The following is a 14773-nucleotide window of genomic DNA, read 5'->3' as shown; positions in this document are numbered from 1 at the left end:
CAGCATGAATCTTTGGGGTTGCTGCCCTCTGCCAGCCTTGATATCTAGCGCATGTTTTCCATCAGTTTTATCAGCAGGTGGGTGGATACTCGTGTGGTTACTGGGGCGAATTCACTCTGAATGTGACATTACATTCTTTCCTGACTCGGCTGTTGGAGTACAGTCACAAAAATAGCTCATTCAAGGTTCCAGGGTTTTCAAGTTTACTAGATATAAATTCACCTGGCCTTCAGGGCCACAGCCATTCCGTACAAAGAGGTCCCAAACACTGTTCTCACTTGTCACTCAGAGGCTCTTTGAACATGGACATGACCAAGTTGCAGTGCTGAGCTTACGGACTGAACATGCTGTGAAGTACAAGCAAGCCTCGCTCCAGGGAATGCACCGTTGAATGCTTTGAGAACACTAGAGAGGCATGGCAAATTCAAACAGAACAACACGCCCAGATCTTCAAGGCCACAGAGGGGCTCAAATGCCAAGAAAAAAATACTGACCATCCATTTCCACCAGCAGCTGATTTAAGGTCTGCTCCTCCTCAGCATTGGCAAAACCAGATACATTAGTTGAGCGCTTCTTGCCCACGGCATCAATTTCATCAATGTACACAATGCAGGGTGCACGAGCCTGTGCTTCTCTGAAGAGGCTCCGGACTCGTGCGGCTCCAAGACCTGCACAGAAAGAGAAGAAATCAGCTTCAAAGCTAGAACTGTTAGCTGTAGAGCAAGAATCGTGGATCCAAAAAGGCACCCAATCCTGACCAAACCCTCATTGTGTGACCCCCTTGACGTGCCAGACACAAAAAACTAGCCACTGAACTCCTATCTTTGCTCCTTAGATACGATACTGCTCGACATGGAGCAGAGGCAAGTCAGGGATAATGCTTTCAGGTGGAGACCTGCGGTTTCCCTCTGTAGGAAGGAAGCAACTAGCAAGTCAGAGAAAACGTGTTTCAGGTACTACATAATTAACTCTCTGCTATCACTGAAACCTTTTATGTTCTCAGCAGAAATACCCAACTCATCCTTCTCATGCAAAGAAATGAGAAAACTCCTTTTTGAGGGATCCAGACAGCATTCTCCAAGCAACCTGCATTCCCTCCCTCCTACAAAGCTTACCTCCTATCACCTCCACAAATTCAGAGCCTGCCATGGCCAAGAAAGGCACCTGTGCTTCTGTGGCCACTGCCTTTGCCAACAACGTCTTCCCGCAGCCTGGTGGTCCAAGCAACAAGGCACCCTTGGGCACTTTAGCACCGAGCTGAAGGTAGCGATCAGGATTCTGTAGAACAACACAGCTGTGTCAGATCCTCAGCTCACATAACACATCTGCACAAGAACGTGGTTTTCCAGAACTTCTTGACATTGTTTTCATCCTGACCAACCCTGAGCTCGTAATAGGAGCAGCTACATCTGCAGTCTGTTACAGAACTGGAAATAGAGATTGAGTCATGTTGATCACAGCAGAAAAAAAGTTTCCAGCTTTTTTTTTTTTTTTTTTTAAACTAAAGGCTGCTCAGTATCACGCATGATAAAGAGAATAAATATTCTCTCCTCCCCACTTTAACCTTCTATCCCAGAAAACAGGCAGTGTTTGCTTTGTTATACCTTTAGGTAGTCCACAAATTCTTTGACTTCCATTTTTGCCTCGTGCATTCCTGCTACGTCCTTGAAGCCAATTCCTTTCCCGGATTTTCCGTCCACAATGGTGAAACGAGCCATTTTCAGCTGATTCTGTGGAAAGCAGCACAAGTACTGAAGATGCTCTCTGGACAGCTTGCTTGCTATTCTGCAAGCAGCAGCACAGTACAGCTGCCCCTAACAAAGACCATTACAACGCCCACCAATGCACTGCTGTTAGTTACTTAGCTCTGGAAATACTTCACAGCCAGACTGCTGACTTGAGCTTTATTGATCAGTATTTTGTTGAGAAGAAACAAAGTAAACCTGCAGTAGTACTTCCAACACAACCCAGCTCAACTTCCCATGGACTGAGTAGAAAAACTTAATAAAAACCATGTAGAATGCCCCAAACCTTAATTAATATCCTCTCCCCCAGACTCTAAACGCTCTGGTCCTTAACACATCCAGGACAGGTACAGTTTTAAGGAGTATGTATGGATTGTAAATTACTATCATAAGTAAATAAATACCAACACTGCCTTGTAAACATGTGCAAACAGGCATTTTGCACCAGTGTCCAATGCCATCAGCTTCTCCTGCAGCACAACCCAGGGACAGAACTGTAGGCTCTCCAATTGAACAGGCAGCACATCTCAGCCTCCTGGTGTGCATTAAGCCACAGCAACAGTCAAAACAAGGGTTTAGTTCAACACTCTGCTAGTAACTGCTCATTATGTCCTGCTGAAAACAGTTACTCAGGATTTTTTGTTTGCTTTAAGAAGAAAGTTTATAGCTTCTCATGCCTTCGAAACATGTTTGTCCAAGTGAAGAGTTAAACGTGCAGGGCCTTGCTGCCCCACTTACCCGAGGGCAGAAATGAATCCTCAAGGCCCTCATTACTCAGCATTTCTTTAAACTATTCTCTCCCAGGCAGCTGTACCCCTTTGTATAAAGAGACTCTCAAAGCCAGAGGAGAACTTCAGAGGATATTGAGTGGGAAATCCAACAAGGGACTGAATGCACCACTATTTTCACCCCCAAGTCCCTGCGGTCGATACCAGCACCAGGGCTGATTTCTACACAGTTTCATCAGCTGATCCGGGCAAGGGAGGAGGGTAGGAGGAGATTTAACTGATGTTGCAAGTGAGCCATGTGGCGTGAGGGGAACAGGCCAACACATAATGAAATCCAGAATCTGAACATACTTTATAAATTGAGAATTCATTTTGCAAAAAGCAGCAATTCCTACTCCTGGCTGTATGGGAGGCATATTGGCAGGACCCAGTGAAAAACACCATCTGCAGCTGCAACTCATTAACGAGCTTTGAAAATAGCAGAGCAAACTGGACTGCAAATTCACTGAGCTCAGCCCTTCCTGCCATTGGGGAAAGAAAGGGCCTCCACTAAGGCCAGTTACTGTACAATCTGGTCAGATGATCAGGTCAGGAAAAGACACGAGATGTAACAAGACTGAAGAGTCCCTGGCATCAGTTAACTCTCACTCTGTGTTGACTTTGCTGGGGAAAAGGGAAGAGGTTAGGCCAGAGGACAAGACTACTCACAGGATGCAAAGCAACAGAGAGACCCAGGATACTCACAAAAGCATTGAATCCTCCTGCCCGGCCCGCAACCCTGATAAGGCGGAAGATGCTCCACAACATGGACAGAGCCACCAGTGTCACTATCAGGGAAATGACATCACTGAAAGGACAAAGGCAAGACAGGTACAAACTGAAGTATCCAGCCACAGCTCAGTAAATATTACACAATGTTCCTATTTTTAGTGTTTTAAAAGGTCCTGACACTTAGGCTAGAAATGCAACCGTGAGCATCCATGATGTATAGTTTTATATAGATGTAACAAACCCCCAGCAATTACATAACTTCTGAAGTTTCACAGAAGACACTGACACACACTGCTGTGGCTGCAGAAGCAATTCCCATTGACCCTTTGCTTCAGAGGCATTTTGCTTATCAAACAGGTAGGACCTTCAGGAGTCAGATCACATCCTGAGCAGGGGCTGATGGTGCTGGCAGTCCTACCCTGTGTCCAGGAACACCAGGCTGCTTCTAACTGCCCACTCCTGGCACAAAATCCCAGTGCAAGCCTCCAGGATGAGGCTGCTATGCAGCCTGCTCAGCCCACCCTGGCCCTCCCACAAGTCCTTCTGACAGAAGACCATCAGCAACCAACATAACGAATTTTCTGGATCCTTTGCAGTAACTATTGCATTAGAAGGGAGAGGTAGAGCAGAGCTGGCAGTGCAAGCCTAATGTGCTTATGAGACAAACATGCTGAGGACAGAATTTCCTGAGCTCTACACTCAGGATACTTTTAACAAGAGGAAAAATTATCTGACATGTCAGATGCCAGGCTGGGACTCGAGAAGCCCTACCTCAGCCCCCTGCTCTGCTGCACGAGCCCTGCTTGACCCCATGAAATGATCTGCCCTCACCACACTTCTGTTCCTTATCTTTGAACTAGGGGTTTGTGTGCCATGCCTCCGAAATGTATGATTTACTGAAACAAGGGAACCAGCACATGCTGTATTATCCCCAGCTGCATTTGTTTCTTCCTAGTGAGAGCTCCTAGGCAACGCTGAAAGCTGAAAGTCACCTCCAATTTGTCAACTGTGCAAGCAGAGGATTAATTCTGAAATGCATCAACTGCCCAGATCTGAAAGTAAACTGAATGCAAGCCATAAGTACACAGTGCCTCACAGGTTAAACTCCTGACTCTGACGTCTCCTCAGAGAGGATTCAGACCCCACTGCGTGTTTTAAAAAACTCTTTTCAGGGGCAAGGGAAGCAGCTTGTGGTGCTGGCTGACTTCAACAGTTCAATTTACTCTTCTTAAAAGCTTGACAAAAATTGGCAAGCCCTCAATATGAACTGAAGATTTCATACTGCACGAGCAGTTTGAGAAGTTTACCTATCTCCACGTAAGTAATGAATTAAAATTGCAAAGCTGTTGCTCAGAGGACAAGCAATTAGACAAACTGCTCTCCAGGTATCTTCCTCATATACAAACATGACATTTATTTCACACTTGGTGAGGTACCTGGAAAGAAAGGCTGCATCTCCACCACCAGAGGAATGATACCACGCTGCAAACCCCTGGGGCTTCTGAAACCAGATGATGCAGATCTTTGTGTGGAGCAGAAGCAGGTGACCAGACCACCTTGGCAGATGATTGCAGCAGTATGAAACTATCTTTCTTGGTTGTTAGGATATAGGATTGCTCTACTTGGCAAGCAGAACTACTGTGCTGCATCTCTAGTACTTCAGAATCAGCAATTAATCGAGAGCTCTCCAAACACCCATACCAGCCTCATACACTGATGGAAAGCATCTTTCTGCAGCAGTAGCAGCCATCAGTGCTGGAGGTGGGGCTGTCCAACAGCCCAGTGAGCAAGCCCCACAGATCAGTTTTGTGCCCTGGACTCCATAAATCCTACCTTGTAAAAACAAGCTGCCAGCCCTAACAGAAGGGTAAATAAACCACATCAGCAGCAAACAGCCACACTTGTACATCACAGGGAAGAACGGGACGGAGCCTGGCCAGAGCGCGGGAGTCTTTCGACAGATTTCATCTCTTGCTCTTTGTTGTTTATTTGAGCACTGACTTCTTAATTACTGTTGTTTTTAAAAGCAAAAAATCTTGGTTTCAGGTTAACAGAAAGTTTAGTAGAAGTACTTCTCTCTCACTGAGATTTTGTATCTTAGCAGCAAAGCTGCCCTGCTCAGTATGTGGCCCACAGCAGGAGCCAGCACCAGCACAGGCTGTCCTCTGAGCCACAGCCATTTGGGGAACAGGCCCAAACTGGGTGTTTATTTTTGCAGACTGAAGCACCACCGCGGCCTTCCTCAAGGCATTTAAATGGGGGAAGGCCGACTGCACCATCAACATTCAGCACGGAGCAGGGTCTAACATCACACTTGTTGAGTCAGGATTTCTATCTCACAGAATCCATCACTGCACTCGAATAATGGATTATAAAGACAAAAAGGTGCTCAGCTATGCAAGAATACAAAGCAGCTGACAGGCTTTCCTCAGCCCTGCCGACACTGAGCTGAAACATTTTGGTCTGCTACACGCTGTGGTTCCATACACCTCCTTAGGACTCTCAGTTCTGAAATGCTACGGCACATCCAGAGCATTTCTGAGAGACCAGCTACCTGCTCCAAACAGGGACCACTTCTTTTGTTTTCTATTTACATAACGTTCAGTTGGAAGGAACTTTCCTCTCCAAGTGAGGGATGTTGTTGCCAACATAAAATAAACAGTAAGCATGATATCAGCTCGTACTTTCCGTAAAAGCCGGGGTGTTTGTAGGAAACAGGGATTCTCTCTCTCTCATCAATATTCAGCTCGTCCTCCGCAGCTCTCAGCTTCTCTTCAAACTTGTCGATGTTTGCCACTCGCATGGTGTACAGCAGGGTAACGTTCTGGAGACATGCAATGAGAAGCAGCATGAAGACAGTGCAAGCGTGCTATAATATATATAATATATAGACAACAACAAGCAGAAGGGGTGCACAGCATGGCCAAGTCAGACAAAATCAGCATCGTTACGTCCTTCATCAGCCACACCAATGAAATAACGAGTAGATAACAAACACGGGGACTCCAAGTGAAGTTAGGGACAAGGCCAGTCCTTGCAGCCCCTTGTCCTCGCCTTCTATGCTTTTCTAAGTCTCTGTAGGAACAAGAGGTCATCATGCCTTCATGGGCAAGCTGGAGAATGGAGTTAGCATTCCAAACCCAATTACAGTGCTATTTTTGGGCCCAGCCAAAAATTTATAATACATCTGGAAAACTACATCATTGAGAAGGAGGCATTTTGGATGTTGTTCCTATGTCCTGCTCAGAAATTAATTTCATCCAGCAGCTTGCAAATGGATCATAAAAATCACTGAGCTAAGCGAGGTGAACCAAAGAACAATATTTGAATCTCTCAAGTCAGTTTGTATTGATTCTTGGGGGCTGCCCAGCAAAGTTACATAAGATGTGAATGAGCTTTGCTCTTTTTCACCATTTTAGCAGATTTAAGAAGGAAGTCTGCACTTCCTTCCTGATTTGACAGAGCACCTGAAACTAAAATCCAAACAGGAGAAAAAATTTAAACTGGATCTAGAAATAAGAACTTAGCTATTTTTTAGACTCCTTTCGGCATACCAGGCAGAGCTGGTAAGAAAGAACTGGTGAATTTCTCCAGCTTTTTAAACATTCGTAACATTTCCTTCAGGTCACTGTTAATTACTCTTACAGTTTAAATTCCAGGTTGGTAGGAGTACCAGAACCCCCTGAGCTTCACACAAAAGAAAGAGGAAAAGCGAGGGAAGAGCAAATTTACCTGCTAGAGTTTTATAATCACTTACTAATTCAATTCTTTTTCTCTAAGATCACCTCAGGTCCCTAAGACAATCTGTGATCATCTATTCCAACGGCAGAAAGTCACTCACAACTTGTCCATGCGGAGTCCCTCCTGGGTGCAGGTAGATTTCCACAATATCGCTCTCTGGAACCACTTCGATTCTCTGGACCTCCCCCTTCGACAGCATCTCACTGATGAAGTAATTCCAGGAGATGCTGGGTCCTTCTCTGTTCTCGCTGACGGTGAATCGAAACAGCAGCACTATTAGCGTAATGATGAGGAGTGCCCGCAAGCGTTCAAGGTGCATCTGATTTTCCCTTTTCCTGCGTTTCTCTTCCTCTTTAGGGAAAAAATAAAATAAAATCAGAGAAGAAGAATTTCCGCATGTCAGTGCAGAGCTTTGTGGCAGCAGAGGGACAGCTCCGTGACAGAGATGAACGCAGCAGTACCCCTGCAAGCACCGTGCCCAGAGGCAGCACCTGACTGCACCACACAGGCCATTTTTCAGCTTGGCTCACGAAGGCAATCAGAGGTTGGGTGATTTGCTCAAGGTTACACAGTGAGCCAGGTTTTTGGGCTACATTACACTTGCAGCCCTTTCTGCCTTCCCAGCTGCCAGGCCGCAGGGCCTAGGCTGTACGCACAGGCAGCAGCAGGGCAGAAGCCAGGCTATAAAAGCACACCGTTGTAAACCCAGCAGCCACCTGGAAAGAGGCAAATTTTGCAACCCACTGGCCAGCAATAACCAGGGTGCACCACACTGCTGCCTTCCAACCCGGTCTGTTTTACCACAGCTATGTGCAGCTGTGCCCCGTGCCCCAAAAGCCACGCAGTGAGGCACTGCCTACACAGACTACAGACAATGGAGAACTGCCTCTTTTAACTGTGGCTTTAGGAAGAGGAGGAACCAAAGCACCAGCGAGGCAAAAAAGCCCACTGCTTTCAAATTTCAGCACGTATGAAGAGACTCAGCAATCCTGCAGCTTCCTGCTTTTAGGCAGCCCAACCCTGCTGCAGGACTCTTTGGATGGTCACAGTCCACCATACCTGTTACAACCCCAGCAGTGTCATTCTGCCCTACAATGAAGGATACCTCACTTCCCAGCCTAATACAGACGCAGACCAAACAAAGCCATCAGACCTTCCTTGTTACAAACTGTGACTATAGCTCAGTTCTGAGTACCACGCTTCTGCTCTGCCCAGTCCTGTTAGACATAACCATAGCTACTGGGAAAATATTAGGGCAGAATAAAACCAGCCTTAGCGGCACTGCTAAATGATGTAGCACAGCACTGCAAGCTGTAACTGCTTCCAGCTGCACTCCTGATCTGCTGGCACCCTGCATCACAAGACCAACAACAGTTTTACTACTTAAGAAAATATCCGCATTTGCAATAAATCTAAAACAGCACAGGAGAAGCAATATGCAATTTATCCACGAGCTGAAACACACTGCAAATCAATCTCATTACCTTAACAGAACAGCACATTCTCTCCCTGGCTATGTGACTTCACTCTTACACAGGCCTGGTAACTCTCCACTGAGAGTCTGTCTCATTTAAACATTAGATTAGTATTTAAACATTAGATGTGTTCTGCACCTCTCCTGCACAACTGACACTGAAGACATGAGAGGAGGGGATGATCCACACTGAGGGTTTGCCCCCAGAGCCTTTTTCAGCTCCCAGCACTCTGGTGGTGCACATGAAAAGGTAGAATTCCTGCTCAATGCCAGCAGCCAGCTAGTGTTTCCCACGTTAAGATGACAACCAATCTCTCTTTCTACAGATACGTGAAGTTCTCAATAGATATAATTTACTACTCCTTCTTGATATGCAATTTAAAGCCAACAGCAACATGGCATACATAAATACCGTTCTGCTCCCAGAAAGAAATTAATTCTGTGCCACCGGACTGCAGGCACATCTGCCCCTGCAGCCCAGATGAGATTTATTTGCCAGCTCCTAACAAACGCTGTGACACCAGCATTTATCACTAACCACCAATCAGAGCCCACGCACGGCACAACAAACCAAGGGACAAACATATGACCCAGGCAGAAGCTAAAAAAAGTACTGTGCCCTTCAGATGCACAGCATCATTTTTCAGCCCTGCTCCACGTCCAGCAGGAAAGGTTCATTCCTAAATAGAAACAATGCTGCTTTTCAGATAAGGTCGTAATTCCAAAACACAGCAACAAGCTCAGGCGCTGCGTCCAGCCCATCTGCTTCCTTCTTTGATGCCTTCTCCTCACCTGTGTGTTATCTGCTAGATCCAGCTTTAGGAGAACACTGCAATTAATCAAAAAAAAAAACCCAACAACCCTACAGGTTGACACCCAGTACGGTTTGATTAAAGAAAATTAAAATACAGGATGGTAGAGGCCTCTGTCTGGGCACTGTCCTCAACTACCGAGCAAGTTGTAAATAAAAAGGTTTTATAGAGAAAACTCCAGAGAAATAAGTACAGACATGAGAAAGTCTGTCTATTGCTGTGCAAAACTCCTTGAAGATCTCAGCAGCAACTGTGGCTAAAGCATTTCTCTGTACTGAATTTCAGATGGATGCAAATAAAGACGTTCTAAGGCACAGCTGAGGATGCTGTCACTACGGAGATAACCGCTGGCCACCTCACACCTCCACACTCAGATGTTTAACCCACAGCTGAGTTGTTTCAGAAACGCCTGGAAAGCTACAAGAGGATGCAAAGCTTTCTTCTACCCTGCATTTAATTAAGAACAAAATTAATCTATCTCTTAGTTTATGCAAAATGTGACCGTCTTTACAGAACAACATTCACACACTGCACCATAAGCAACCCCACCACAACACCCAGCAAATGAGAACCAGGCACTGGATGTGACACTCACCAGCAACAGCTGTGGGAACTCTTCCAGCTCTTCAGTCTCTGAGAGCCTCCACGAAGCAATGATTTGCCATTAACCCCAGATCTGAACTCTCTGATTAAAATCTTGCAAGGGCTGCACTGACAGTTTGAAGAGTTCTTTTTAATAATTACTGCAGAGATGAACATTCCCCTGGAGACATGGGGTAGCATTCCACCTCCCGAAGTCAAGCTATCCATTAATCACAGGAGAAAAGAGGCCACAGAACACAGCATGTTACTGTTTACTAATTTTACAGGCGCAGTTCTTCAGGGCGCTGTGCACACCACAGCCTGTGTGGTCTCACTAATGACAAGCACCCAGCTCTGTGCTCAGCCTTCCCTAACGAGGACTCTGCCATACCTGCACGTGTCCCAGTGCACCTCTGTTACCCAGAGCCACTGACAAGGCCACAGCTCTGGGCTTCGAGAGACCGCGAGCAATGGCACGAGTCAGGCTGAAGGCATCAGCATCTCATTGCTTTCACTTCACACGTCAGTTCATTCAAGAGGATTCTACCACTGTGTTTAAGCACAACAAGGGAGAAGCCGAGCTACTCCATAACCTGATGATACCCAGGTAAAAGCCTGACGTGCCTTCCCACTTGCAGCAGATGTCTGGTGCTCCACCTACACAAGACTTACCCTAGCTCAGGAGTCCAGGACAAAGCAGCACACAGACATCCAACAAATCTCAGACAGCAGCAGCCCCTGCAAGCATCACTAAAGCCACAAAAGGAAGAAAACACTCCGGACTTTAATGCTTCTGCAAACACTGTTGACAAGACGCAAGCACAAGGCCTTCATCTGCACAACTGCTGACACCTTTCTTAAAAAAATAAAGGAATAAAAGTAAACTCAGCTGTGTGACTTCCAGCTAAAAACTGCACCACTGAGTCTGAAAACAGTCAACTCAGATCCTAGAAGCCTTGTATGCATTTTGATTCCAGAGGGAAAGCGTATGCATTCTCAAGTGAGCAGAGGATTTTCCTTATAGAATTGGAAAAGAAGAGTCAAATTACACTTTTAAAATGGAATGCAGCTGTTGTCAATCTACAAATAGGAAAAGGTTGCCAACAATGCCAATGCTCAAAAGGGACACCCACAAATCAGCTCCAATCTGAAAAGTCTTCGGGGAGAACCCACTGGTATGAGATAACTGGTAGAAGACACAAGGATCAAAACAGGCTTTTTGCAAGGCTTTTGCCCAGAACCCAAGTGCTATTTCACAACCCCTGCTCCTTTTTAGTGCCATTTCATTCCCTCTCTCCTTCCCCCAACAAGCTCAAGGTGCACAGAGGGCACACCCCTTGACTTCTCCATGTAACCTGGCATGCCACACAGCTCCATAGGTTTCAGGACATGTTTAGTGAGATACCATTAATTTTCAGAATATCCTTTGTGCTGGGATGCCTGGGGATTAGACAGTGCAAAACAAGCAAAAACAACCCAAAGCAAACAACAGCCCAGTATCCAGGAACACCTGTTTTATGAAAAGAAAAAATCTGAGCAAGTGCCCCTAGTAACACAGCTAAGAACTCTCTAAGCAATTGTTAAACTCGAGCTCTGTAAACCACTGGAAGCAGACACATCCACAAAGAAGGTAAACAGAACAAGAAACAGATTCCAGTTTCAATTCATGTTAACGTTCAGCTCCTCGTTCAGTCGGTGCTCCGCACCAGAACCTCCAGACTGAAACTCTGCAGATCCCATTCCTTTCTGTAAAGTGGCAAAATTAAAGCAAAAAATCCAAATCAATGAAATTATTTGCACAGAATGCAAAGTGGCACCTTTTACAAATCAGTTTCACAATCTGTGTTAATATTCCAGCAGCTAAGACAATGTACCCCTTCACACTTCCTCTTAGCCACAGGCTGATGAGCTACAGGAACAAATCTGCAGTGCCCAGAGATAAGCATTACCAGTACCTTCCCATGCTGTCCACTTTCATCCCTCACATGCACACAAAAGATTCACGCCATTAAACATGCTTTTGGCACATACATACATACCCTCCTCCTCCTTTGGAGATTTCTTTTTGAATCCTCCATTCTTATGGTTACTCCTTTGACAGCTTGAAGTAGTAAAATAGTAAGTGCTACCTGCAGGCAAGCAGAGTTACACAGTCACCACCACAGACCTCAGGTGACAGAGAGGGGTGGACCAAGGACAGCAGAAACACACGAGCTCCAAGTGCACAGAACTCCAAGTTCCACACCCACCCAAGAGCACAGCTTCGTTTGTGTGCCAAGAAAATGAGACAGCTTCGTAAGAGGGAGTAATGGGAGGGACAGACTCCTCCAGTTTCCTTATATAACGCACACTTCTCAACAATCCAACTGAAGACACGAGTTTGTTCAGACATGATTTTAGTACGGCAAAGAAAATCATTTGGAGAAATGTATTCAGTACAGACATTCCCCAAGGCACAACTGAAGTTAACTGGTATGGTCAGTTAAAAGCAGCCTCATGCTGGAGCTGGAAATGCATGCTAAAGGAAACCGTGTGCTGGAGTTAAAGACAGGTTTCTCAGAACATGCTGCTGGGATTCTCTAATAAAAGCCAAGAAATCATGGCAACAAACGATAAAACTCAGAGTAGCTGCTACAGAACAATGAAGTGAAAGCTTTGTTGCCAAGAAAACACAAAAAAATGAGAGAAGCAAGGCAACTGATTTAAGGACAATAGCTTCAATTTCTCATAGTGAATGATATTTTCTTCTTAGGCTTTGCTAATGAGATTCAGCAAGATCCTCCAGTTTGAAGTCTGCTGTTCTTAAATGACTAATGACTCCAGTGCTTACTTCATCACACCGAGCTCCTTGTGGAAAGGTGCCACTGTTTCTCCATGCCACCAGACAATAAGCCAGAACACTGATCTCAAAGCCAAGAACAGAACAGCTTGATTTCAGCTTGAGGAATGACAAGGAAGGAAAAGTCAACACGCTTCCTAAATAAGATCTTTTCTCCTCCGCCTGTACAGTTGCTCTTCAGGACTCACCCAAGAGATTCCAAAGCCTGGCTGGATCTCGAATGATGTGCTGCTTCACAAGGACTCTACCCAGACCTTGACACGTGGGGGAAAGTGTTTGTGACAGAAGGCCCTGAAGAGGAAGATTAAAAAAAAAAGACAACTATTGGAAAAGTACTGTGACTGCTTACCATCCTCAGATCCCGTGAGACAAAGACTTCTGAACATGAAAATATTGTGGGTAAGTCACAGGACCGGCAGCTGGAAGCCCCAAATATTATTCCTGGTTGTGCTATGAACTTGCCACGTGACTGTGAAGATGTTGTTTACAATCCAGTTTAAAGAAAGCACTGGTATAAATAGAAACATATGCTCAAAACACTTGAAAACTGCGATCGTGTTCCTTGTTGTACCCCTGCTCAAAACTCTGTAGAGATAGGTGGGAAATCAACTCCTCAGATACAAGTACACCCCCCCCCGTAGCAGAAAATCTTAAGCATTACTACATTGTAGCCCTGTTCACAACTGTAACACAACTGTTTTCCCCATGGGAATTCAGCAGCAAGCCTACAGCTTAAATCCGCATTTAAGGGCAATTTCACAGCATCCGAAAGTTGACACGAACTAATACTCTGAGTCAACACAAGCCTTCCCCCTTCTCAGCTGTATGACTCCCTGTCCCCCTGTGCCTCTATGGCTCAGAGGCAAGCTGCTGTGCAGCAAACCAGACAGGAGCAGCAACTAGATTAAAATCCCTCACCTTCTTTTCCTACCTTGCTAGGCAGCAACACAACTGCTGTTGTGTTGGCATCAGTGCTTTTTGGAATGGAACAGTGTGGACTAATTTAAATTGACCACAGAACTGAGGCAGCTGGAAAGCCTGGCATGATGCACGCAGCAACCCAACCATTGTTCCTCCATTACTTACTTGGGCTGCCTGTACTTGATCCCTGCGCTGAAGCACAAAGAGCATTAGGTCCTGCAGGAGGCCTAGCTCATAAAATCACAGAATGGCTTAGGTCAGAAGGGACCTTACAGGTCATCTTGTTCCAACCTCCTGCTGTGGGCTGCTGGGATGCCCAGGCAGTGAATTAATCTCAAACAGTGCTGAAATCAGGGCATCAGGCTCCACAGCTGAATTGCTTCACACAAGATATACTAATCTGGCTTTTCTGCACAATTTTCCCATCTGCAGACCTAAAATTTTGGGACCCAGGATTAAAACCTATCAAATTAAGATACATTTGCTTTGAATGACATTCACTGACACGGATATCTTCAGAATCTTCAACTTCCCATACCTTTTACTGAGTATTTAGAAAAAGGAATCGCCTCTCCCAGCTAGTAATTAGCATTAGAACAGTTCCACACACCGCGCGGAATGGGAGAAAGCCTCCCAGACACCCAGAGCAGCCAGCAGCCGCACAGGGACTGCAGGAGCACAGCTTCAGAGGGGCACCCGGTGACACTGCGAGGCACCGGAGCCGGCTGTGCAGGAACGCGGAGGATGTCTGACTCCCAAGGCTCCGAACACAGACGGAGCTGTGGTGTCCATGTAGGAGGGGAGTTGGATAGATGATCTTTGAAGGTCCCTTCCTAAGGATTCTAGGGCTGTATCGCTTGCTCTGAGGCAGCCAAAGCCCTTTCCCAATTCTGCACCCACCGCCCTCTGTGTTGTAAAACGAACACGTGAAGAAGGCAGAACTGGGAACGGAAAGCGGCCTTTTCTCTCGCTGTCAGCCAGACACCGTGCTGCGGAGCGGGGCTCGATGGGCCCCGAAGGCCGCGCAGCTCCGGCCCCGCTCAGCTCCCCGGCACGAAGCGACGGGCCGAGAGCCTCTGATCAACGCCAGCCTCGGCGACGGCCCGGCGGCAGACCGTGCAATGCATACATAACTCCTACAGACGGCAGCCCTGTATGAC

The 14773-nt window shown here is 46.2% G+C and overlaps 1 protein-coding gene across 1 annotated transcript in view; it reads right to left on the bottom strand.

The window, feature by feature from the left end:
- SPG7 (SPG7 matrix AAA peptidase subunit, paraplegin) overlaps positions 1-12920 on the bottom strand; it is a 28931-nt gene extending 16011 nt beyond the window's left edge. The window contains exons 1-8 of the mRNA XM_031555461.1: positions 12881-12920; positions 11893-11982; positions 7086-7336; positions 5929-6068; positions 3218-3320; positions 1605-1730; positions 1116-1278; positions 495-668 (exon numbers count right to left, since the gene is read on the bottom strand). Of these exons, the coding sequence (XP_031411321.1) occupies positions 495-668; positions 1116-1278; positions 1605-1730; positions 3218-3320; positions 5929-6068; positions 7086-7304 (925 nt within the window). The 5' untranslated portion in view covers positions 7305-7336; positions 11893-11982; positions 12881-12920. The remainder of the gene's footprint in view (positions 1-494; positions 669-1115; positions 1279-1604; positions 1731-3217; positions 3321-5928; positions 6069-7085; positions 7337-11892; positions 11983-12880) is intronic.
- Positions 12921-14773: the final 1853 nt, after the last annotated feature.

The sequence above is a fragment of the Meleagris gallopavo genome, chromosome 13 (genome assembly GCF_000146605.3).
Source record: "Meleagris gallopavo isolate NT-WF06-2002-E0010 breed Aviagen turkey brand Nicholas breeding stock chromosome 13, Turkey_5.1, whole genome shotgun sequence".
In the NCBI taxonomy this organism is placed as follows: domain Eukaryota; kingdom Metazoa; phylum Chordata; class Aves; order Galliformes; family Phasianidae; genus Meleagris; species Meleagris gallopavo.
The sequence above is the reverse complement of the archived record's forward strand: the minus strand, read 5'-3'. Positions and strand labels throughout refer to the sequence as shown.